Raw genomic sequence first — 26,923 nt, 5'->3', positions numbered from 1 at the left:
CCTTAACCTGCCCTAATTTACCTAACTTCTCTTCACCTGCCCTAATTTACCTAACTTCTCTTCACCTGCCCTAATTTACCTAACTTCTCGTCACCTTAACCTGCTCTAATTTACCGAACTTCTCTTCACCTTAACCTGCTCTAATTTACCGAACTTCTCTTAACCTTAACCTGCCCTAATTTACCGAACTTCTCTTAACCTTAACCTGCCCTAATTTACCTAACTTCTCTTAACCTTAACCTGCCCTAATTTACCTAACTTCTCTTAACCTTAACCTGCCCTAATTTACCTAACTTCTCTTAACCTTAACTTGCCCTAATTTACCTAACTTCTCTTAACCTTATCCTGCCCTAATTTACCGAATTTCTCTTAACCTTAACCTGCCCTAATTTACCGAATTTCTCTTAACCTTAACCTGCTCTAATTTACCGAACTTCTCTTCACCTTAACCTGCCCTAATTTACCGAACTTCTCTTAACCTTAACCTGCCCTAATTTACCTAGCTTCCCTTAACCTTAACCTGCCCTAATTTACCTAACTTCTCTTCACCTTAACCTGCCCTAATTTACCGAACTTCTCTTCACCTTAACCTGCTCTAAGTTACCTAACTTCTCTTCACCTGCCCTAATTTACCTAACTTCTCTTCACCTGCCCTAATTTACCTAACTTCTCTTAACCATAACCTGCCCTAATTTACCCAACTTCTCTTAACCTTAACCCGCCCTAATTTACCTAACTTCTCTTCACCTTAACCTGCCCTAATTTACCTAACTTCTCTTCACCTGTCCTAATTTACCTAACTTCTCTTCACCTGTCCTAATTTACCTAACTTCTCTTCACCTTAACCTGCTCTAATTTACCGAACTTCTCTTAACCTTAACCTGCCCTAATTTACCGAACTTTTCTTAACCTTAATCTGCCCTAATTTACCTAACTTCTCTTAACCTTAACCTGCCCTAATTTACGTAACTTCTCTTAACCTTAACTTGCCCTAATTTACCGAATTTCTCTTAACCTTAACCTGCCCTAATTTACCTAACTTCTCTTCACCTTAACCTGCCCTAATTTACCTAACTTCTCTTCACCTTAACCTGCCCTAATTTACCTAACTTCTCTTAACCTGCCCTAATTTACCTAACTTCTCTTAACCTTAACCTGCCCTAATTTACCTAACTTCTCTTAACCTTAACCTGCCCTAATTTACATAACTTCTCTTAACCTTAACTTGCCCTAATTTACCTAACTTCTCTTAACCTTATCCTGCCCTAATTTACCGAATTTCTCTTAACCTTAAGCTGCCCTAATTTACCGAATTTCTCTTAACCTTAACCTGCCCTAATTTACCTAACTTCTCTTAACCGTAACTTGCCCTAATTTACCTAATTTCTCTTCACCTTAACGTGCCCTAATTTACCTAACTTCTCTTCACCTTAACCTGCCCTAATTTACCTAACTTCTCTTAACCATAACCTGCCCTAATTTGCCGAACTTCTCTTAACCTGCTCTAATTTACCTAACTTCTCTTAACCTTGACCTGCCCTAATTTACCTAGCTTCTCTTAACCTTAACCTGCACTAATTTACCTAACTTCTCTTCACCTTAACCTGCCCTAATTTACCGAACTTCTCTTAACCTTAACCTGCCCTAATTTACCTAACTTCTCTTCACCTGCCCTAATTTACCTAACTTCTCTTCACCTGCCCTAATTTACGTAGCTTCTCTTAACCATAACCTGCCCTAATTTACCGAACTTCTCTTAACCTTAACCCGCCCTAATTTACCGAACTTCTCTTAACCTTAACCCGCCCTAATTTACCTAACTTCTCTTCACCTTAACCTGCCCTAATTTACCGAACTTCTCTTAACCTTAACCTGCCCTAATTTACCTAACTTCTCTTCACCTGCCCTAATTTACCTAACTTCTCTTCACCTGCCCTAATTTACGTAGCTTCTCTTAACCATAACCTGCCCTAATTTACCGAACTTCTCTTAACCTTAACCTGTCCTAATTTACCGAACTTCTCTTAACCTTAACCCGCCCTAATTTACCTAACTTCTCTTCACCTTAACCTGCCCTAATTTACCTAACTTCTCTTCACCTGCCCTAATTTACCTAACTTCTCGTCACCTTAACCTGCTCTAATTTACCGAACTTCTCTTCACCTTAACCTGCTCTAATTTACCGAACTTCTCTTAACCTTAACCTGCCCTAATTTACCGAACTTCTCTTAACCTTAACCTGTCCTAATTTACCTAACTTCTCTTAACCTTAACCTGCCCTAATTTACCTAACTTCTCTTCACCTTAACCTGCCCTAATTTACCTAACTTCTCTTAACCTTAACTTGCCCTAATTTACCTAACTTCTCTTCACCTGCCCTAATTTACCTAACTTCTCTTCACCTGCCCTAATTTACGTAGCTTCTCTTAACCATAACCTGCCCTAATTTACCGAACTTCTCTTAACCTTAACCCGCCCTAATTTACCGAACTTCTCTTAACCTTAACCCGCCCTAATTTACCTAACTTCTCTTCACCTTAACCTGCCCTAATTTACCTAACTTCTCTTCACCTGCCCTAATTTACCTAACTTCTCGTCACCTTAACCTGCTCTAATTTACCGAACTTCTCTTCACCTTAACCTGCTCTAATTTACCGAACTTCTCTTAACCTTAACCTGCCCTAATTTACCGAACTTCTCTTAACCTTAACCTGTCCTAATTTACCTAACTTCTCTTAACCTTAACCTGCCCTAATTTACCTAACTTCTCTTCACCTTAACCTGCCCTAATTTACCTAACTTCTCTTAACCTTAACTTGCCCTAATTTACCTAACTTCTCTTAATCTTATCCTGCCCTAATTTACCGAATTTCTCTTAACCTTAACCTGCCCTAATTTACCGAATTTCTCTTAACCTTAACCTGCTCTAATTTACCGAACTTCTCTTAACCTTAACCTGCCCTAATTTACCTAACTTCTCTTCACCTTAACCTGCCCTAATTTACCTAACTTCTCTTCACCTGCCCTAATTTACCGAATTTCTCTTAACCTTAACCTGCCCTAATTTACCTAACTTCTTTTAACCTTAACCTGCCTTAATTTACCTAACTTCTCTTCACCTTAACCTGCCCTAATTTACCTAACTTCCCTTAACCTGCCCTAATTTACCTAACTTCTCTTCACCTTAACCTGCCCTAATTTACCTAACTTTCCTTCACCTGCCCTGCCTTACCCTAACCAACTTAACCTAACCTTCCCACCTGCCTGCCTTGAGTGATGTGTTGAATTTGAAGGTGCTATGCAAATGCAAGTTGTTGTTGTCCTTGCTGTGGGATTTGAACCTACAACCCCCTGACTCTGAAGGGAAGAGTGCTGGCACTGAGCCGCAGCTGGCATCACAGTTGTTGGTGTTCCTATGCCTGTCCTGGCACTCGCAAAGCAGACTAATGGTTTGTTACTTCACTGTTTTTTTTGCAGAGCTCGTGTACTGCGGCCGGAAGCTGAAAGATGAGCAGACGCTGGATTTCTATGGGATTCAAGCTGGCTCCACAATTCACGTCCTGAAGAAGTCCTGGCCAGAGCCAGAGCAGAAAACCGGTTTGGAAAATTATTCATTATTTATAAATCATTGCATAAATAAACCCAATAAGGAACTCAGGAGAAACGTCTTTACCCAGAGAGTGGAACTTGCTACCGGAAGGAGTGGCTAAGAACATTAAGAAATAGGAGCAGGAGTAGGCCATTCAGCCCATCCAGCCTGCCCTGCCATTTGATAAGATCACGGCTGATCTGAGTTGAGGTGGATAGTATAGATACATTGCAGGGAAAGCTGGATAAACACACAAGGGGAAAAAAGAATAAAAGGATATGTTGATGGGGTTAGAAGAAAGCTGAGAGGAAACTTGTGTATAGCATAAACACTGGCATGATCAGGCTCAAGGGGTGAAATAGCCTCCTGCTGTTCTTAATATTTACTAGGTTAGGCCATTGAAGTGGACAAAGTAAATGAGTTTGAGACTCCATTGAATGGAGGGATATGGGAACAGGTGGGAATGTGGGTTTGGAATGACTCAAAGTTACTAGGGGATGTTAAACAATGCAGTTTTGATCAAAATGAGTATCCACCCAGCAGTGAGACATGGAGCAATGTCGAGTGTAAACAGGCAGCAGACTCGCTGTGAGTAAGTGCAGCAAGATTCCCCGCCTGGAGCACATGTTCTGTGCTGCTTCAGTCAGATGGTATCCTGTAGTAGTCCAGTACTGCAGGAACACATTCCACCGTATTAATGCCAACAAGTGGGCTGCAGAGATAGTACATAGATTGGCTGTGATCTTCCAAAATTCCATAGATTTTGGAAATGTCCCAGTGGATTGGAAAAATGTAACACCTTTATTTAAGAAAAGAGGGAGACGAAAAGCCGGAAGCTATAGGCCAGTTAGCCTAACATCTATCGTAGGGAAAATGCTTGAATCAATTATTAAGGAGGTAATAGCAGGACGTTAAGAAAATCATAATACAATCAGGTAGAGTCAGCATGGTTTTGTGAAAGGGAAATTGTGTTTGCTAATTTATTAGAATCCTTTGAGGAAGAGACAAGCAAGGTGGATGAAGGGGGAACCTGTAGATGTAATGTACTTGGATTTCCAAAAGGCATTTGCCAAGGTGCCATATGAAAGGTTACTAACAAAATAAGAGCTCAAGCTGTAGGGGGTAACATATAAGCATGGAAAGGGGATGGATTAGCTAACAGGTAGCAGAGAGTAGGGATAAATGGGTCACATTTGGGTTGGCAAGCTATGACTAGCGGAGTGTCACAGGGATCAGTGCTGGGGCCTCAACTATTTACACTCTATATTAGTGACTTGGACGGAGGGTCGGAATGTATGGTAGCAAACTTTGCTGATGGCACAAGATAGGTAGGAAAGTAAGTTGCCAAAAGACATAAGGAATCTGAAAAGAGATATAGACAGATTAAGTGAGTAGGCAAAAAATTTGACAATGGAGTAAAATGTGAACTTTGGCAGGAAGAATAGAAAGGCATTATATTATTTGAATGTAAAATTCAAACTCTACAGTACAGAAGGATTTGTGTGTCCTGGCACATGAATCAGGAAAAGTTAGAATGCAGGTGCAGCAAGTGATTAGGAAGGCAAATGGAATTTTGGTGTTTATTGCAAGAGAAATGTCATACAAAATGTGTTTCTGCAGCTGTACAGAGCCTTACTTAGACCACATTTGGGGTCCTGTGTACAGTTTTGGTCTCCATATTTAAGGGGTGATATATTTATATGAGAAGCAGTTCAGGGAGCATTCGCTTGACCAGTTCCTGGCATAAAGGGCTTTTCTTATGAAGAAAGTTTGAACAGGTTGGGCCTATACCCTTTGGAGTTTAGAAGAATGAGACGTGATCTTATTGAAAAATATATTATCATGAGGGGATTTGACAGGGTGATGCTGACAGGATGTTTCCACTTGTTGGAAAGTCTAGAACTAGGGGACACAGTTTAAAAATTAGGGATCTCCCAGTTAAAACGGAGATGAGATTTTTTTCTCTAGGCTTAATTAGTCTGTGGAATTCTCTTCCCCAAAGACCAGTGGAGCATGGGCCATTGAATTTATTCAAGGCTGAGTTAGATAGATATTGATCAACAAGGGAGTTGAGGGTTAAGGCTTTGGAGGGTGGGGGCTGACAGGAAGGTGGAATTGAGGCCAAAATCAGATCAGCCATGATCTTATTGAATAATGAAGCAACTTTGAGGGGCCGAATGGCTTACTCCTGCTCTTAATTCTTGTGTTCAGGCGAGCCAGACAAGTGTCAGTTCCAGGAATTGAGATGGTTTCCAATGGTTGGGTAGAGTTAGTGCAGGCCAGCACTGCTCTGCACTGTTCAGCTGATAGGGTACAGAGAGGCAGCCATAAGACAAAGGAGCAGAAATTAGGCCATTCGGCTCATCGAGTCTGCTCCGCCATTCAATCATGGCTGATAAGTTTCTCAACCCCATTCTCCCGCCTTCTCCCCATAACCTTTGATCCCCTTACCAATCAAGAACCTATCCATCTCAGTCTTAAATACACTCAATGACCTGGCCTCCACAGCCTTCTGTGGCAATTAATTCTGTAGATTCACCACTCTCTGGCTAAAGAAGTTTCTCCTCATCTCTGTTCTAAAAGGTCTTCCCTTTACTCTGAGGCTGTGCCCTCGGGTCCTAGTCTCTCCTGCTAATGGAAACATCTTCCCCACATCCACTCTATCCAGACCTTTCAGTATTCAATCAGATCCCTCCTCATCCTTCTAAACTCCATCGAGTATAGACCCAGAGTCCTCAAGCGTTCCTCATATGTTAAGCCTTTCATTCCTGGGATCGTTCTCGTGAACCTCCTCTGGACCTTCTCCAGGGCCAGCACATCCTTCCTGAGATATGGGGCCCAAAATTGCCCACAATGTTCTAAATGTGTTCTGACCAGAGCCTTATAAAGCCTCAGCAGCACATCCCTGCTTTTATATTCTAGTCCTCTCGAAATAAATGCCAACATTGCATTTGCCTTCCTAACTACCGACTCAACCTGCAAGTTAACCTTAAGAGAATCCTGGACTAGGACTCCCAAGTCCCTTTGCACTCCAGATTTCTGAATTCTCTCCCCACCTAGAAAATAGTCTATGCCTCTATTCTTCCTACCAAAGTGCATGACCTCACACTTCCCCACGTTGTATTCCATCTGCCACTTCTTTGCCCATTCTCCCAGCCTGTCCAAATCCTTCTGCAGCCTCCCCAATACTACCTGTCCCTCCACCTATCTTTGTATCATCTGCAAACTTAGCCAGGATGCCCTCAGTTCCTTCATCTAGATCATTAATGTATAAAGTGAAAAGTTGTGGTCCCAACACTGACCCCTGCAGAACTCCACTAGTCACCGGCCGCCATCCTGAGAAGGACCCCCTTATCTGCTTCCTGCCTGACAGCCAATCTTCTATCCATGCTAGTACCTTGCCTCTAACACCACGGGCTCTTATCTTACTGAGCAGCCTCCTGTGCAGCACCTTGTCAAATGCCTTCTGGAAGTCCAAGTAGATAACATCCATTGGCTCTCCTTTGTCTAACCTACTCATTACCTTGCCAAAGAATTCTAACAGATTTGTCAGGCATGACCTCCCCTTGATGAAACCATGCTGACTTTGCCCTATTTTATCATGCACTTCCAAGTATTCTGAAATCTCATCGTTAATAATGGACTCTAAAATCTTACCAACGACCGAGGTCAGGCTAATTGGCCTGTAATTTCCTGTCTTTTGCATCACTCCCTTCTTAAACAGGGGGGTTACATTAGCGATTTTCCAGTCCTCTGGGACCCTCCCTGACTCCAGTGATTCCTGAAAGATCACCAATAACGCCTCCACTATCTCTTCAGCTATCTCCTTCAGAACTCTGGGGTGTAATCCATCTGGCCCAGGTGATTTATCCACCTTCAGACTTTTCAGTTTTCCTACCCCCCCCCCCCCCCACCGACTTTCTTGAACTTTGGGGATGTTACTCATGTCTTCCTCCGTGAAGACTGATGCAGAGTACCTATTCAGTTCCTCCGCCATTTCTTTGTTCCCCACTACTACTTCTCCAGTCTCATTTTCCAGCGGCCCAATGTCCACTTCTGCCTCTCTCTTACCCTTTATATATCTAAAAAAAACTCTTGCAATCTTCTTTTATATTACTGGCTAGTTTACCCTCATATTTAATCTTCTCCCTCCTTATTTCTTTTTTAGTTGTCCTCTGTTGGTCTTAGTAGGCTTCCCAATCCCCTGGTTTCCCACTGCTCTTCGCCGCATTGTATGCTTTCTCTTTTTAGCTTTTATGCTGTCCCTGACTTCCCTTGTCAGCCATGGTTGCCTCGTCCTCCCTTTAGTATGCTTCTTCTTCCTAGGGATGAATTTTTGCATTGTCTCCCAAATTACTCCCAGAAACTCCTGCCATTGCTGTTCCACTGTCTTTCCTGCTAGGTTCATCTCCCAGTCAATTCTGGCCAGCTCCTCCCTCATGCCTCTGTAGTTACCTTTATTCAACTGTAATACCGTTACATCTGATTCCAGCTTTTTCCTCTCAAATTGCAGGGTAAATTCTATCATATTATGGTCACTTCCTCCTAAGGGTTCCTTCACCTTAAGCTGCCTTATCAAATCTGCCTCATTACACATCACTAAATCTAGAATTGCCTGATCCCTAGTGGGCTCCACCACAAGCTGCTCCAAAAAGCCATCTCGTAGACATTCTACAAATTCCTTTTCTTGGGATCCACTACCAACCTGATTTTCCCAATCTACCTGCATATTGAAATCCCCCATGATCACTGTAACCTTGCCTTTCTTACACACCTTTTCTATTTTCTGGTGTATCTTGTGCCCCACATCCTGACCACTGTTCGGAGGCCTGTACATAACTCCCATTATGGTTTTTTTACCTTTGCGGTTCCTCAACTCAACCCACACAGATTCTACATCATCTGACCCCACTTCATTTCTTGCTATCGATTTAATTTAATTTCTTACTAACAAAGCAACCCCACCCCCTCTGCCAACCTGCCTATCTTTTCCATAGGATGTATATCCTTGGATATTTAGCTCCCAGTCCTGATCCCCTTGCAGCCATGTCTCTGTGATGCCCACCACATCATACCTACCAATTTCAATCTGCGCCACAAGCTCATTTACCTTATTTCGTATACTGCGTGCATTCAGATACAACACCTTCAGTCCTGTATTTCCCGTCCCCTTTCTCCTTGTCGTCCCTTTATCTGATGTGCTTGAAGTTAGTTTCCTAGCCCTTTCCAAACACTCTGTCCTATTTTGTGTTCTGGGGACTTTAATAGCCTCTCCTGGGCTCTTCTTTCTTTTCAGTTTTTTCATAATTTTCCATGAAGTTGAATCCACCCCCCCCACATGCTAACCTGCTGCTTTGTTTCCCATTAGTCATACTTCTTGGAGTTTTACCCTTCCCTCCCCCCTCACTTTCTAATTTAAAGTCCTGTTGACCACCCTATTTACCCTTTTCGCTAGAACATTGGTCCCAGATCGGTTCAGGTGGAGACCATCCCAACGGTACAGATCCCTCCTGTTCCAATACTGATGCCAGTGCCCCACGAAATGGAATCCCTCTTTCCCACACCAGTCCTTTAGCCACATGTTTACTTCCCTTATTCTTGTGTCCCTATGCCAATTTGCATGTGGTTTAGGTAGTAATCCGGGGATTATAACCCTTGAGGACCTGTTCTTTAATTTAGTTCCTGATAATCCCCAAACAGGTCCTCTTTCCTAGTCTTACCTATGTTATTTGTCCCGACGTGGACCACGACAACTGGATCCTCCCCCTCCCCCTCCCTCTCCAATATCCTTTCAAGCCAGTCAGAGACGTCCCTCACCCTGGCACCGGGCAGGCAACATACCATGCGGGACTCTCAATCCTGCTTACAAAGGATGCTATCAATTCCCGTAATTATCGAATCCCCTACAACTACCACTTGTCTTTTTGCTCCCCCCTCTTGAATGTCCTCCTATGCCATGGTGCCGAGGTCAGCTGGCTCGTCCTCCCTACAGCCTGTTTCTCATCCACACAGGGAGCAAGTACCTCTTACCTGTTGGACAAGGTCAAGAGCTGAGGCTCCTCTGTTCCTGAACACAGGATCCCTCTACCTGCCTCACTTGCAGTCACACCCTGCTGACCCTGACCACTGACCAAACTTGAGGTACTTAATCTACCGAGTGTGACCGCCTCCTGAAACAAATCTTCCAGGTAACTCTTCCCCTCCAGGATGTGCTGCAGCGTCCGGAGTTTGGACTCCAGCTCATCAACTCTGAGCCGGAGTTCCTCCAGCAACCAACATTTGCTGCAGATGTGGTCACTGCCGCTCGCAATGGGACCTGCCATTGGGGCTGCCACTTGCCCTTGAGGGGCTGGCAGATGCCAACTCTTGTTGGCATCCCTGGTGACAGCACGACTGTCTGGCTGTGCTGCAGTTGCAGTTAGCAGCACTGGGAGGCCGAGGGGGTCATTAAAGTCCCTGTTCTGTCTGGATGAAGCTGAGACTCCAGCTTTGAACTTTAATTCAGTAGCATTGCTAAGAGGGGGTGAGTGCTCGTTTTAGATTGATACAGGATGAAGGGCCCTTCAGCCTCGAAAGGAGAAACTAGAAACAGACTGAAACTACTTAACTGAGTAAAAAATGTAAACCTGGAACAATACTTGCAGATAAGCCAGGCTGACACAGGGTGTGAGGATTGAATTAAGGCAAAGGTCAGGAAGGAGTTAATGACATGGATGGTGAGCAGTAGCTCACCATCCATGAGCTGCCAGAAATGGTGTTGAGGCTGGCATCTAGACTTGGTTAGGAAGCAATGGTTAGTAGTTTGAAAAGATTAAGAGCGAGTGGAATGGGAAGAGTTCCGGTTTTTATTCTGTCCTGCATAGGGAATAGCCAGGAGCACACTGCTTCAGTCCCTGGATGCAAGGTGGGAAAGGGAATCAGGTAGAAGCAAAAGGGTTAGCAGAAAAAGCACATGTCGGCACATTGTGCATTTGAGCTGCATGTACTGACACATTCCTCCTTCACAGAGCCCGTGGACCAGGTAGCCGCAGCGCGGGAGTTCCGTGTACTCCAGGCAGCGTTGCATGCCAGCCCTGCTTACAGGGAAGCGGTAAGTGGAACGCCCTGGAGCCAAGGGCTTTTAGACTGCTTCACCTTTCCCGATTGTTCTCCTCACTAAATGGCAAGTCCTACTGGGACCTGGTTGCTGATTGACCGCTGTTGCCTCATCTGACTGTCTGACTCCTGGTGGATGGTCTGCCAGGCTATTTGACTGTAGGAGCATCGCAGCCAGAGCCAACCTTACCCTACCCTGGACCCTGCAAGTACACTTGACAGTGGGAGTTGCTGAATAATGATGAATGGGTTCGTTATTTTTCCTGCCCTCCTTCATGCTGGGCCAACAGTGGCTGCTGCATCTGAGAATAACTGGATAAAAATGACCAGAGATCAAACCCTTGTGGTCTGTTTGGCTTAGTACCACTCTCTAAGGAGCATAGAACTAGTGGAAGTTGGGAGCTTAATTCTTTCACTATTATTAATGCACTTGTTAACCAACAACCACTTGTATTTATATAGCGCTTTTAACAGCCCTGGGCACTTCACAAGAGCATTATCAAACAAAATTTGCCACTGAGCCATATAAGGAAATATTAGGTGACTCAAAGCTTGGATGAAGGAGTAGGTTTTAAGGCACATCTTAAAGGTGGAGAGGTTTAGGGAGGGAATTTCAGAGTTTGAGCCCAAGACTGCTGAAGGCAAGGCTGCTAGTGGTGAAGCAGCAATAAAAGTATTCCAAGTTAAATTCATGCCTTTTGTCCTGTTGGAGCTGCTGTTAACCCCTTTGTTTTAATGACTTTGTTAAAGGACAGCACAGAGAAAGGTATTGTTGAAAGCCATGCTCGGTACTCCAAAAAAAAACCATGCAGTGAAATAAAGCAGCAGTCAGAATAAAATTTTTTCTCATCACAAACAGTGAGCTGCAGCTCAAATCTAATTTGCTGCATTGATCATATATCACATCTGTGCTGTATTTCACGAAAGAACTGTGCGTGAAATTGGAATCCGATGAATTCCTCCAGGTGATGATTCACAGCAATATTGTGCTCCAGTAAAACAGGATAAATGCTGCCTAACCCACGTTGCTCACCTCTTCCCCCCCCACCCCAAAAACAAATGAAGAGACTATAAATCTCTCCATGGTTTGCTGGCCAGCACTGTAAGTTTATATGAAAAACTAGAAGCAGTAAATGTTTGTAGCAGTTTGGAAGGATTATGAATAAGTTCTGCCAGTGTGTTGTCATGATCAGAGTTTTACCTCAACCCACTTTATCAAATTGCAGGTTTTCAAGATGTTGGCCAACAAGGAATCGCTGGATCAGATCATTGTTGCTACCCCAGGTCTCAGCAATGATCCCATTGCTTTAGGTGAGTTTGAGAGATCGATCTTCCTTGCTGTTAAGTGGCTTTCTTGTCACTTGGCAATCATTCCATAGGAGATGCATCACCTGCAAGTCACATACCATCCTAACCTGGATGTATATCACCATTCCTGCAGGAAAGGTTAAGCAAATTGGGCTGATACTCATTGGAGTTTAGAAGAACGAGAGGTGATTTTATTGCAACACGTAAGATTCTGAGGGGACTTAACAGGGTGGATGCTGAGAGGTTGTGGGGGAACCTAGAACTAAGGGAGAGCCTAAAAGTAAAGAGTCTCCTATTTAAGATGGAATTTCTTCTATCGTACAGTTGTTACTCTTTGGGATTCTCTACCTCAGAGCAGTTGAGGCTGAGTTAGGATGATTTTTTGATCTACAAGGGAGTCAAGGAAAATGGGGGCAGGTGGGGAAATAGAGTTCAGGCCACAATCAAATCAACCATGATCTCATTGACTGGTGGAGCAGGCTCAAAGGGCCGTATGGCCTCCTGTTGCTCCTATTTCTTATTTTCTTCTTATCACTGAACCAGTATCCTGGAATGCTGTACCTAACACCTTCGTAGGCACACCATCACCACAAGGACTGCAGCGGTTCAAGGAGAAGGCTCACAACCACCTTCTCAGGACAACTAAAGATGGACAGCAAATGTCTCTGTCACCCACATCCGAATAACTAGTTTTAAATTTACAGTGACCAGATATGTTTCACAACGATCTCACATACTTGAAATTTTATGCTGACATCTTTCACTACCTCAGGGCTTCTTAAAGTTGTTCACATGTAATTGCGTATTTGTAGTAGTGTCGTTACTGTTGTAGGAAACTAGGATTCAGCAACCCATTGTAAATGTGAGCATTTAATTTTTCAAATATGTTTGCAAATGTACACATCAGTCATGGTTCTTAATGAACTCTTGTCCTATCCCGAAGATGTTGACTTGTTGGGCCACTGATCATTTGTCAGTTGCTCTCTTTATGCTTCATGCGTTGTCCATCCAATTTTTAAAAAATTATTTCATGGAATGTGGATGTCGCTGGCTAGCCCGCATTTATTGCCCATCCCTAATCGCCCTTGAGAGGGTGAGAAGCCTTCTTCAACTGCTGCAGTTCGTGTGGTGTAGATACATCCATAGTGCTGTTACGGAGGGAATTCCAAGATTTTGCCCCAGGTACAGTTAAGGACTGGCTATATATATTTGTGTCAGGATGGTGAGTGGCTTGGAGGGGAACTTGCAGGTAGTGTATCTGCTGCCCTTGTCCTTCTAGGTGGCAGAGGTCGCAAGTTTGGAAGGTGCTGTTAAAGGAGCCTTGGTGAGCTGCTTCAGTGCATCTTGTAGATGGTACACACTGCTGCCACTGTGCCTACTGTTGATGGAGTGAATGTTTAAGGTGGTGGCTAGGGTGCCAATCAAGCAGCCTTCTTTTGTCCTAGATGCTGTTGAGGCTCTTGAGTATTGTTGGAACTGCACTCATCCCAACAAGTGGAGAGTATTCTGTCACACTCCTGACTTGTGTCTTGTAGATGGTGGCTAGGCTTTGAGGATTCATGAGGTGAGTTACACTCTGCAGAATTCCCAACTTCTGACCTGTTCTTGTAGCCACAGTATTTTATGGCTGGTCCAGTTCAGTTTCTGGTCAATGGTAACCCCCAGGGTGTTGATAGTGGGGAATTCAGAGATGGTAATGCCATTGAATGTCAAGGGGCAATAGTTAGATTCTCTCTTGTTGGGCTGGTCATTACCTAGCACTTGTGTGGCACATATGTTACTTGCCACTTATCAGCCCAAGCCTGGATATTGTCCAGGTCTTACTGTATATGGACATAGACTGCTTCAGTATCTGAAGAGTTATGAATAGTGCTGAACATTGTGCAATCTTCAGTGAACATCCCACTTCTGACCTTACAACGGAGGGAAGGTCATTGATGAAGCAGCTGAAGATGGTTGGGCCTCAGACACTACCCTGAGGAACCCCTGCAAGTGATGTCCTGGGACTGAGATGATTGACCTCCAACAACCACAACCATCTTCCATTGTGCTAGATATGACTCCAGCCAGTGGAGAGTTTTCCTCCTGATTCCCATTGACTCCAGTTTTGCTAGTGCTCCTCGTTCAAATACTTTGCCTTGAGGTCAAGGGCAGTCACTCTCACTTCACCTCAGGAGTTCAGCTCTTTTGTTCATGATTGAACCAAGGCTATAATGGGGTCAGGAGCTGAGTGGCTCTGGCGGAACAGAAATTGAGTGGCAGTGAGCAGGTTATTGCTGAGCAAGTGCTGCTTGATAGCACTTTAGATGACACCTTCCATTTCTTTGCTGAGTAGACTGATGGGGCTGTAGTTGGCTGGACTGAATTTGTCCTGCTTTTTGTGGACAGGACATACTGGGCAATTTTCCACATTGCCGGGTTGATGCCTGTGTTGTAGCTGTACTGGAACAACTTAGGTAAAGGCGCAGCTAGTTCTGGAGCACATGCCTTCATTACTATTGCTGGAATGTCAGGGCCCATAGCCTTTGCAGTATCCAGTGCATTCAGCTGTTTCTTGATATCACGTGAAGTGAATCAAACTGGCTGAATAGTGGCATGTGATGCTAGGGGTCTCCAAAGAAGGCCAAGATGGATCATCCACTTGGCAATTCTGGCTGAAGGTGGTTGCAAATGTTTCAGCCTTGTCTTTTGTACTGATGTGTTGGGCTCCCCCATCACTGAGGATGGGATATCTGCAGAGCCTCTTAGATGTTTAATTGTTCAACACCATTCACGATTGGATGTGGCAGGACTGAAGAGCTTAGATCTGATCGGTTAGTTGTGGAATCACATGGCTCTGTCTATCGCATGCTACCTTTGCTGTTAGACAGGGCTAGTGTGGTGTCAGCCTCGGCTCAGTGGGTAACATTCTTGCTTCTGAATCAGAAGGTCTTGGCTTAAAGACCCACAACTAATCTAGACCAACATGAATAGTGCAGCACTGAGGGAGTGCTGCACTATCTTGTGAACAGGACATTAAACCAAAGTCCCTGTCTGCTCAGTCTGCTGTCCTTAGTGGGTATAAAAGGTACCATGACCTTTATTCCAAAGTGAGGGAGGGTCTCCCTAATGTCCTGGCCAATATGTATTCCTAACCAACGCCACCAAAACAGATTCTCTGGTTGTTATTGCACTTCTGTTTGTGTGAGCTTGCTGTGTACAACTGGGATTTTCTTGCACTCCAACAGTGAATACACTTCAAAAGTACATCACGAGTTGTGAAGTAATTTGTGATGTCCTGAGGTTGTGAAAGGTGCTATGTAAATCCATGAATGTGAATGACTTCATGGTTAAGCCGACACCTGCTGTCCAGCTCCCCGACACTTGCTGTTTCCGGAAACCAGCCCTAGATGGCGATCAGCAGCAGGAACCCTGGCTGTTTCGATTTACTCACTCAGAGATGCAGAGGCTTGTTGTAGCATCTCAGTGAAGAACAGCCAGTGGCATAGTTGTTCCTTTTGTACATAATGTGAAAAAACCAGACTGCATTAGAACAATGGGGAAACACGTGAAGTGTTTTTAACAAAGGGACATGTTAAATTTCAGAATGTGAAAAGAATGGTATAACATTGAGCAATTATTTTAAACCACCTCCAGGTAAATTCTCCTATTGCAGGTGAGCTGGCACTTTCAGTATAGGAATCTCAGACCTCTCAGTAGCTGAGATTTCTTCTCTGCTGTTTTGCTTGTGATTTGCACGATTTGTGGAACCAACATGCAGCTAAGAATGGAATGGCAATTATATGTGCCTTCTCATTCCAGTGAATTACACTTTTCAATTGAAATGCTGTTCTGTTGTCAGATGGGGTAGCTATTTTGCATTCAGCAAGGTCCCACAAGCAGCATTATGATAAATTATCAAATGAAGCCCCTGTGGTGCTGGTTGAGGAAGGAATGTTGACCAGGACATTAGGAAAACTCCCTGACGTTTTTTTTGCGAGGCCATTGGATTATTAGCTTATGATAGGGAGATGGGGCATCGCTTTGGCATTCCCCTGAAGTGCAGCATTCTCTCAGTACTGCATTAGGATGTGAGCTTGGATTATATACTTGTTTCTGAAATAGGGTTAAATATTGTAATCCAGAGACCGAGTCATACTGACATTGTAGTTAGTGTGTGTAAATGCAACAAGCTGTTTTGTTGTTTGGTAGTACAGACCACTGGTGCATTCACCATGGCAACCCCTCTACCAGTCAGCGTCTACTTGCCAACCAATCCGCGCACTCTTCTCATACAGTATAAAGTTGTTGTTTCCCCTGACATTGGTACTCTTGCGATTGTCCTGATGAGTGCAAGATGAAAAGCTTCAAAATGTCTTTTTTAGCAATAATCGAGCTGTTTTGTTCATAGCGTAATCCTGCAGAAAGCTGTACTTGGACATTTGAGATGCAAGAATTTGGAAAGGCCTCACATCAGGTTTCCATTTAAAACATAACTGTTGTTAACTTTTGATGAATAATTAAATGGAAAATGGGTGAAGCAATCTTTCAGGTTTCGGGGCCCCACAGCTCAATGGATGTGAACCCCACTGAACCATGTACGAAGCCTGACCTTGTTTTTATTAATTTTTGAACTAGGTGTGTTGCAAGACAAAGATTTGTTTGTGCTCTTCACTGACCCAAGCCTACTGGACACGTAAGTGCTAACTCTATAAACCTCAAACCCAGCGATCACATTGAAAATGATCATGTGTTTATGGAGCTCCCATTCCAAGGGCCTTAGGCTTTGTCAACTATCAACTTCTCTCAACAGGTGAAGGATGATGGAGCATGGGACAAGCACCCAGTGGCACCAATGAGGGTGAATTTTCTTTCTTTTCACCTGCTCCCCACATGGACTATGATATAGTTGCATACTAGATGGGCAAGCTTTGTAACTGATGTTCGTTATGTGAAAGTGTACGCAGCTAGCGTTGGGATTTCTGTGGGTATTTCTTTGGGTCTGATTTTTGTCGCCTCCTAGTTTCCACAAAAGGCATATCTGGCCTGGAGTCACTGGATAATGATCAGGAACAAGAAACTTTTGCTGATTTCCACACTCCCACCCCAACTTCCCTGCCTGAGACTGATCAGGCTGATTATAGCAGTCAAGCTGAGACACTAACACAACAGGCCATGCATCGAACAAGGGCCAAGTTTCACCACTGACACTGTAGTAACCAACTGAACTATTAGCACTTGCATAAATTTAGAAAGAAGCACTTCATACACGGGTCAGATAGTATTGTGGTTATGCTGTTGGGCTAGGATTCCTGAGTAGATGAATTCAAATCTGGAATGAGTTTTGAAAGTGATAAAATCTAGAAATAAAAAGCTGGCATCAGTGGGGAAAAAATGTGACTGTAGGATTGTTGTAAAAACCCAACAGGCTTACTAGTGGAGAAGGAAACCCTGATGTCTTTATCTGTTCTGGCACTGCATATCATTTTAATTTCACACCAAAGTGGTTGACTTTTAACTGCCCTCTGAAGTGACCTAGTGAGCCACTCAGACATATTAAAATCAGAGATGGGGAATAAATACTGTCCTTGCCAGTGATGCCCACATCCCAAGATTGAATACTCCCCCTCCTATTATCTTGCTTTACGTATTCAGGATGTATTTAATGGACCTATTTACTAACTTTTAATAAATACGATATGGACATGCTTATCACAAGCGATTGTGCGCAGGAGTGAATGATTAAGACCTTAGAAGGGAAAACTGTACAAGGTACAGCCATAATCAAAGCATGAGGGTAAATGTGTATCCAGCAGGGAGCTGCAGAGGGAAGGATCAGTGGTCTGAGATGGGGCTATGTCAGTGCAGTGTCTCTGTCCTCTGTTCCTTCAATCACAGTTCCCTACGGGTAGTTTCCAGAGCCTGGAAACCTGGGTTGAAAGAAGCTGCAGGGGAATTCATTCAGTAGCAGTTAATCCTCGTGGTTTAAAGAGCACACCACTTCTGTTACCCAGTTCTGGAGCTTGCCCTGTTTAGGCTGCACCAGCACATTGTGGACTTTTCCTTCAACCTTTGAGCTTGTACTAAACATATTTCACTGGCCCAGAGAAGCAATGGTCCAACATTTTTATTTATATGCATCCTATCAAGTCAAAAATGTCACAGATCTGAAGTTCAGTGTCTGTTTTTATGTAAGAAAATGTGCCTGCAATTTCCCAGAATCAGCAGTGAAATATTTTAATAACAGGAGGAACCTTGGCCCAGACAGTGAGATCTTTAACATCCTCCTGCATGACTAGAATAAGAGACTTGACATTGACCTGACTTTTGAGCATGACAATCCAAGACTCTCTTGTGCAGCCTAGGTTATACTATGAAGCCCCAGTGTGGATCGTATGCCCACAACTTGATTCCAGTGAGAGAACACTTGTCATTAAACCAAGGATTCACTTGCATTGAGCAGTCAGTTAGTCCCTTTGTTAATCTGTTGCTCTATGATGTTGACATGTTGGTCTTTGATGTACATGATCCCCTTTGTAGGTTGATTTCCTCTCACCCTGCACTGGTCAATGCAATGGTGTTGGTCCTGCACTCTGTGACCGGAGTGGCCCCTTCGCCGACTGCTGCTAGTAACTCGAGGAATATTCCATCCAGTTCTTACAGTGAAGTACCAGGTAAGTCCCACATCTGTGGTGTTGAGGAAAGCTGCAATTTATATAGCTCCTTTAACGTAGTAAAGTGCCTCAGTGCATTTTACTATTATTATGGGTGACCAAAAACTTGGTGAAAGAAGTAGGTTTAAGGGGCATCTTAAAAGAGGAGAAAGAGACAGAGAGGCTTAAGGAGAGAATTCCAGAGCAAAAGGGCAGGTTAGTATTTTTGTTGTGATCCTTTATCAAACTGACAGGGCCAGGCATCCATTCTAGCAAAGGATTGCAACTAAAACTTAACCTGGCTTGATCCTCCTGTACGTTTCTAGCACTATTTTTATTCCAGATTTTTGTCGCCTTTTTCTTTTGGGGAAGGACGTTCTTAATGAGGGAGATACACTGGAATGCTGAAAGTACAAAATAAAAACAGAAAATCTTGGAAACTACACAGCTGGTGTTTAAGAGGAAAAATAGGAAAATAGGTTCACGTTTTTGTGTGGGGTCTTCCATTTCTGACCCATCCCTCACATCCCCATTGTTTTCTTTAGACCACCCCAAACCTGCTAACCATTTGCTATTTCTGCTGAATTCGATTACAAATGTACTGCTTATTAGTGCGCCAATTATTGAGGGCATTCAATAAGTTTTTCCCACTGTGTCACAGAAACATAGAAAATAGAAGCAGGTGTAGGTCATTTGGCCTTTGGAGGCCTTGTCCACCATTCAGTATGCTCATGGCTGATCCTGTACCTCGACTCCCGCTCTCTCCCCATACCCTTGATGCCTTTAGAGTCAAGAAACCTATCTATTTCCTTAAATATTTTCAGTGACTTAGCCCCCACAGCCTCCTGTGGTAGAGAATTCCCACAGGTTCACTGCCCTCTGAGTGAAGAAGTTTCTTCTCATCTCAGTCCTAAATGGTCTTACCCATACACTGAGATTGTGACCCCTTGTTCTAGAACCCCCCAGTAATCATGCTGTATTTGCATTTAATTTGCTTCATTGGTCTTTGTGTCTTTTCTTTTACTTTGGGTTTCAGTGAGTTTTATTATATTTAGATTTGGTGGTTTGTAGAGTTCACTCATCAGCTGGTAGATATAGGAGGGTTTTTTTTCTCCTTAAACAGACTGATAGCAAAATGCAGTCCAGTCACTCTGGAGGGAATGAAAGGTCTTTGTGCCACTGCCTTATTAGTGCTGAGCAAATCGGCAAAGCTGGCAACATCTGTTATGATGATCGATTCAATCTTGCCCTCTGACATGTCTCTTGATGTCTATAAGACAATAACACCATCCAATGCCCCTGTTGTAGGTAGGGGACATATAGACCAATAGATAAAAGCCACAATTCCTCTCTGCTTCATGTTCCAGGAGGATTCCTCTTTGACGGGCTCTCTGACGATGAGGATGAATTTCAGCAGGTAATTGTGAAGCTCCAGCTAATTGAACAGAGTGCTTGTGTGTATGCAGCATCTCATCATGTGTCTAACACAACCTAAACTAAAATATATCAAATTAAACACTGTCACTGTTCATAGCTCTAGGTTGCTGCTGTATACAAAGTGTTCTAATGTGGTCAAAAGGAAAAACAAAATCTTGTGTAATTCTAAGTGAAATTTAATTGCTTCTGTTTAGTCAATAATTGATTTCAATTCCATGAGTACAAAATGGCTGCATTGTTTGGTGGAATTAAATGTTGTGTTCAAATGGTGCATATGTGGCCAGCTGGTGCTAGCAATACAGTAAAATCTTTGTTATCTGGCATGCTTGGGGGAATGGGCGGTGTCAGTTAATCAAAAATGCCGGTTAATTGGGAGTTACATTACTCCGGACACAAGACAAGGTGTGGTACATCTTTGTTCAGGCACAATAATGTCCTTTAGGGAAGGAAATATGCTGTCCTTACTTGGTCTGGCCTACACGTGACTTTAGACCCACTGCAGTGTGGTTGACTCTAAATGCCCTCTGCCCTCTGAACTAGGGATGGGTAATAAATGCTGGCCTAGCCAATGATACCCACATCCCATGAACGAATTTTTTAATAAAACCAAAACTGATCCAATAATTGAATAATTTCAATGTAAAATCTCCTAAGAACAACTTCTGCAGATTGACAATCTTTTGTTAATAATATTAGTTTGTTTTAAAGGATGCATTATCTGAACACTGAAAGTGATTGGCTTTTTAAAAAATTCAAGATGTCACTGTCAGGAAGATGATATAATGTTATTGGAATTTATTGTAAAATAGTAGTGTCTGTGTGTGAGACTTAATTGGATTAAAGGCAGCTGGTCTGGAGGCTTTGATGTAACAAAAGATGAGCTAGGTTTGAAATGTTAAGTAAGTAAACACGGGGGAAGTTTAGAATGTAAGGGTTAAAAGGACATTTGCATTTTAAAATAAACCACAGATTGTTTTCAAAGGAGAGGTGAAATATGTCACCTAGCCAGGTGAAGTTCAGAAACAGTGTGTTTATTTTTCCAAAGGTTACTGGTAAAGTGGGTACTATGATAAATTATTATGATTAGGGAGGTAAAGTCCAAAGACATAATGAAACAATGGGAATTTATATTCAAAGGGGAAAATATATATAAAGGAGAGAAGGCTGCGTGTAAAGGCAAGTGTCTAAGAACTAACAAGTGTGAAATGCCTTCAGCATCTAAGCCTCAAGCTGCTGTCTACAAAGAACTGAAGTTAAGGAAACTCACTTTGAATTGGAGTCTTCAGGGTATCGTGTTTCTTTGCCTGCATCTTTTAAACTCTGTGTGTCTTGCTGTTGCCTTAATGGAGGTGTAACTGGGAGTCAGATTAATTAGGGGATTTAGAAGTTATCAGAGTAGTAATTTGTAGATCTATGTTTAAAATCATTTCTTCTATTAATAAAGGTTTAATTTAGTTTTGTAAGAAACCTATAAGACTTGGTCTTATTACTACTGAACTCAAGGCACGCATCTTGAAATTTATACAAATTGCAAAACAAGTTGTGGCAGTTGTTTCAAATTTACCTTTGGGATTTGAGCAGCTCAGCATTTACCATTGGCTGTGCCATACCAGTCAGGAATTCTGGTTGGTAGAGTGCTGTTATAACACAGTTTATTGTATAAAGAAAGATTTGATTTTTTAAAAAATCTGTTCTTGGGATGTGGGCATTGCTGGCTAGGCCAGCATTTATTGCCCATCCTTAGTCACCCTTGAGATGGTGACGGTGCGCTACCTTCTTGAACCGCTGCAGTCCATGTGTTGTAGGAACACCCAAAGTGCTGTTAGGAAGGGAGTTCCAGGATTTTGACCCAGCGATATAGTTCCAAGTCAGGATGGTGTGTGACTTGGAGGTGAATTTGTATACGTAATAGTGTTCCCATGAGTCTGATGTCCTGGTCCTTCTAGGTATGTTAATCTTTGTGTCCTTGGGTGATAAACCTGCAGGCTGTGGAGATTGTAACATTTAAGATACAGGATCTTCCAATGCTTCTTACATTGGTTGCTGCCTGACAAGGGTGGGACCCTCAGAGTGTTTTGAAAAGTCACCAGATCGGTTCAAGGGTCAGTGAACAGCTCTTGTTGAGGCAGCCAGTTTCGGGAGTCTGCCAGCCAACAAGTGCCAGAGATTCAGGGACAGGCCAAGATCCTGGTTAAGTTATTAAAAACTTAAAGAAAGAGTTATCAAGAGCAGACTTTCAGTGAAGAGGGCCGTTGAAGAAAAGGTACCCTTTTGAAGCAGTGGTGTTCTGCTTGGCATGGCCGTAGACCTGAAAGTGTGCTTGAGAGCTAGTGTTGTATATTCGGGAATCCAGGGAAAAAGAATCTCGGAAGGCGAGATTGAAACCCTGTGAGGTGGGCTGTTGTTAAATCCATCCAAGTGGGAACAACTTGTGGAGAGAAATCCAAGGAGGAATCTCCAAAGGCAGAGATTGGAAACACTCATGAGAAAGATGAAGTTTGTGAGATTGGTTAGCATCTGAGTGATTTGTTGAGCTTTCTTGTTGAGCTTGGAATTTATTTTTGGTTGCATCATTTACTCTGTAGTGTGGTGTGCCCGACCACAGTTCATCTTTTGATTCACATGTCCCTCATACTTACCCCAAATGTTAGAGTGTAAGTCAGTTTTGTAAATTGTTTTATCTTTCTGAACTTGTATAGTAAAGTTTGTTTTTGTTTGTTCAAACCCCATGGAAACAGAACACCACTGCTTCAAAAGGGTACCTTTTCCAAAAGCAGGTGCCTTGAATCTCAATCTTTATTTACTTTAAACAGAAAATTATTGATCCCTAACCGCACCTCCCCCAGCATCCCAGGGTCTGGCCAAGAATTGTGACAGGTGGTAGAGATTGCCGGTTTGGAAGGTGTCTTTATACGTTGTTTTAGCAAATGAAGCACTTTTGAAGCATGGCCAATGTTGTAATATGGGAAACACAGCAGCTAATTTTCACACAGCAGGATCCCACATGCAGCAAGGGTATGGTGATCACATTTTGGTGATGTTGGCTGAGGGGTATTGGCCAGGACACCAGGGAGAACTCCTCAGCTCTTTGAAATAGTGCCATGGAATCGTTTGTGTCTGTCTAAGAGGGCAGTCACCTCACCTAAATGTTTTATCTGAAGGATGGCACCTCCAGCAGTGCAGCATTCCCTCAGTAGTGCATCAGAGCGTCAGCCAAAATTGCGTGCTTAAATCTTTGGACTGAAGCTTGAGCCACAACTTCCCGACTCAGGTAATTCCAAGTGAGCCGTGGCTGGCAATATTAATGAACCCACCACTCTTGGGCTGGGAGCAGCAGGGGGGGGGGCCCTTTAGGGATCTTGTGAGCAATCCCCCTGATGTGCTGCTCTTGCCCTGGAGGACTGTGTAACCTCACTCTTCTGACACTGGCATGCCAGGGCTTTCACTTATCTTAACACGGTGAATATTCTTGCCAACAACAATTAAAACTCTTCACATTGTCTACACAGGCCCGGGCCAATGCTTCTTCGAGCAATGCCTCCAGCTCGCGTCCGGCCACGCTGGGCTACAGCGGCTCAGTGGGACCTCGGCCGATTACACAGAGCGAGTTGGCAACCGCGCTGGCCCTGGCCAGCACCCCGGAGAGCAGCGCCGCTACCCCGACTACAGGAACACAGGTCAGTTGACCCCATCTGGCCAAAAGCTTCCTCTCCACTAGTGTGCCCCCTCCTCCTCACTTACCCCCCCCGGTCTCGGCTTTTCTCTCCACAGGGCACAGCATCGGGTCTGTCTCCAGTGATGAACTCGGGGATGCCATCAACTGCCCCGATCAGCCATGATATATTCAGCCAGGCTCTGCAGCAGGCTCTGCAAGCCTCCAACATCTCGGCACTTCAGGTTAGTGCCTTTGAGTTTCCTGCACTCCTGAAAGTAAAAGGGGATTTCAGTAACTTCTGGCTGCTGTGCAGCATGAGGGGGTTTTCAGGCCTCCCCAGACACACCCCACGTGGTAGGTAACTGTGTTCCTCGGAGCAGATAGGTCTGCAGGTTTGATCCCCGTCTGTACAGCGTGACCTAACCTTAGTTTGGCCTGCTGCATTTGACCTTGGTACCATTGAACCAGGCGTGGAGAAATCAGTCATGCGGGTCCTGATCCTTATCCATTGATCCAGCTGCTCCTAATCTCGATCCGGTGACACAGTGAAGCGTGCCTGTGTGTCTAAGGGTGTGTGCATGTCTGCATAAGTGCATGAGTGTCTGCAGGGTAGGGGTGGTGGTGCGTGTGTCTGTAGGAACAGGGTGGTGAGATGAAAATGAAGCATCTGAGTAAAAAGAATTATGAAAAGGTTGGATTGTCATAAAAACCCAACTGGTTCATTAATGTCCTTTTAGGGAAGGAAACGTGTCATCGTTACCCATTCTGGCCGGTATGTGACTCCACACCCACACCAATTGACTGACTCCTAACTGCCCTTTGGCCTCACAAGCCACTCTACGGTTTCCAGTGGAACATGCAGAGAATGGGGGTTGGGAGGGGAGGGGTTGGAAGAAAGCACCTGCTAAACCCCCTTTATTTTTTAATTTTGTCAAACTGAGCTCCTTTGCTTGAGTTTGGTGCGTTTGTAAGCTTCACATGGGGTAGTGGGGGGAATAAAATTTGACTCTGGCCATGTTTGCCTCCTTCAGAACCAATGGCAGCCGCAACTCCAGCAGCTGAGGGACATGGGGATTCAGGACAGCGAGCTGAGCCTGCGAGCTCTGCAAGCCACTGGAGGGGACATCCAAGCTGCTCTGGAACTCATATTTGCCGGAGGAGCCCTTTAGCTTTGCTGGACAGTACCTGAGGAGCTCTTACCCAACAGAAGAAGGAGTAGTGTGTGCATGGCAGAATATTTAACTCTACAGACTATTTGTTTTAAAGGGAACTTTCACTGTGGGCAGAGTACTGGGACTGGTAAGTACTTGCATCCTACAGGTCTCTGGGATATTTCTACTTGGAGAGTGAAGTGGGCACCAGTTTGTTTTAAAAATGCCCATTTCAAGAGCCCTTGTGACCAGCATTGGTTCTGCTAAACTGAGGAGCAGGGGATATGCTTCTGACATGGGCCATGCATTGTATTTTGAGGCTACTTTCTGTGTTAGAAGATGGGGATGGATTTCCTAAAGCAGTGAGGGGGGCGGTGGGGGTGTGGCTGCCTGGCCTGTTGTCAAGATAAGCGATTAGTTATGGGCTGTAGACCGCTGGCATCACTATTTCGTATTAATGAGCAGCAAATCGTGCCACGCTTGATAAATATTGAAATACCCAGGCACCATGTCAGTTTCCCTATCTTTAGAGCACCATCAGTTTGGGTTAGAGGAGTCCCCTGTCAATGGGAATCTATTTAAAACCAGATGCTACCACACGACCGCAATAAAAAGTGGAGGTGCTTGGAACTTGTCTTGAGTCAGCACTTGCCATTCCTGTAACCCACAGCTTTACTCCAAAGTTCCTCTTTAAAATGCATCGATTTAAAAGTAAAACATAGAGCGTTTCTTACTGGAGTGTTTGTTAAAATTCTGACCTGCTGTGACGTTGACGAGGGCTGAAGTTTGAATTTGGGAGCTTGTTTTGGGTTGGGTGGGTGCATGGGGCAGTTGTAATAATGTGGTTCAATCTGCCTTGGAGAGCATGAATGGATTCAGAAAATTTCCACAACAATTTCCTTGTTTTTAAACTGACAATGGTACTGGAAGCTCCTAGCACTTGTGCCTAGCTCGCCTGCCCTTGCAAACCGGCGAGTTTACTTGGAAGCTGCCAGCTGATGCATGGGACCCACCCACCAGCTGCTGATGCCACAGTCCGCTGCTACCCAACGACTGTTTCCTTGTGTGGGCTGGTGTTACATTACGTGTAGCTTAGATGCACCTGAGATGATCTTCATTTGCCCTGAAGTTTTCTGCAATGGTCATTATGAAACCCTGTTGCCCTTGGGGACTTTAACAGCTGAGCTTCCCAAATAGCTGCTTAAGATAATGATTGCCGGGCTAACATAATTATTGTGTGCTGTTACTTTGCAAGTACATAAACCATTAAATTTTACTCTAATACTTTTTTGGGGGCATGTATCTCACTTTTTCTAGCTGTTTGTTTCTCACATCTTTTCTCCAAAGCGTGGCTGACGTTTTCAAGAATGAACTTTCATTTATCTAGCACCTCGTCCCATCTGTCATAGCACCCCAAAATGTTTCACATCCATTGAATTAAAGTGCATCTCACCGTTGTCATCTGGTAAATCTGCACAAAAAGATCCATCAAACGGCAAATGGTGCTTGTTGAGAATGGGAATGATGGCTGGGACACTGGGGGGAGCTCACTTCTTGCCCAGCTAATGAAAGCATATGAAAGAGAATCCAGAATGTGAGGGATTGGGTTGGATTGGATTGTGTAAGTTGGGTGTGTTCTTGCTGTAAACCGAAGTTGAGGTGATGTGATTGTTCTTTATAGGATTCTGGTGGAATAGAATAGACAATGCCAAGCTGTTTCAGCTTGTCCAGAACAGTAGAACGAGAAGGCACAAGCTGTATTGGAAGGGGGCGTAAGCTCAAAACTAATCTTCAGAGACAATATTGGGCAAGATTTTTTACTCACCCAGAACGCATTCACTTAATACTGAGATAAAATCAAGCCCAATATTTTGATGAGCGAATGGTCACTATGGAATAGGCTCCCTATGGAGACAATGGAAGCAGCGAGTACTGATTCCCTCAAATGCAAATTAGGTTTCTTTAAAAAAAAAGATTTTGGAATACATTAAGTTGTAATATGGCATATTAAGTATGACATGCGTGGATCAAAAAAAAGTGAGTTTGGAGTTTTGAT

At 43.8% G+C, this 26,923-nt stretch overlaps 1 protein-coding gene across 1 annotated transcript in view; it reads left to right on the top strand.

Moving 5' to 3' along the window:
• ubl7a (ubiquitin-like 7a (bone marrow stromal cell-derived)) overlaps positions 1–26,151 on the top strand; it is a 45,340-nt gene extending 19,189 nt beyond the window's left edge. The window contains exons 2-10 of the mRNA XM_041178420.1: positions 3,478–3,597; positions 10,597–10,679; positions 11,911–11,995; positions 16,610–16,667; positions 18,512–18,645; positions 19,992–20,041; positions 23,571–23,738; positions 23,833–23,958; positions 24,748–26,151. Coding sequence (XP_041034354.1) covers positions 3,478–3,597; positions 10,597–10,679; positions 11,911–11,995; positions 16,610–16,667; positions 18,512–18,645; positions 19,992–20,041; positions 23,571–23,738; positions 23,833–23,958; positions 24,748–24,885 — 962 coding nt within the window. The 3' untranslated portion in view covers positions 24,886–26,151. The remainder of the gene's footprint in view (positions 1–3,477; positions 3,598–10,596; positions 10,680–11,910; positions 11,996–16,609; positions 16,668–18,511; positions 18,646–19,991; positions 20,042–23,570; positions 23,739–23,832; positions 23,959–24,747) is intronic.
• Positions 26,152–26,923: the final 772 nt, after the last annotated feature.

Source organism: Carcharodon carcharias, chromosome 32 (genome assembly GCF_017639515.1).
Source record: "Carcharodon carcharias isolate sCarCar2 chromosome 32, sCarCar2.pri, whole genome shotgun sequence".
In the NCBI taxonomy this organism is placed as follows: domain Eukaryota; kingdom Metazoa; phylum Chordata; class Chondrichthyes; order Lamniformes; family Lamnidae; genus Carcharodon; species Carcharodon carcharias.
The sequence above is the reverse complement of the archived record's forward strand: the minus strand, read 5'-3'. Positions and strand labels throughout refer to the sequence as shown.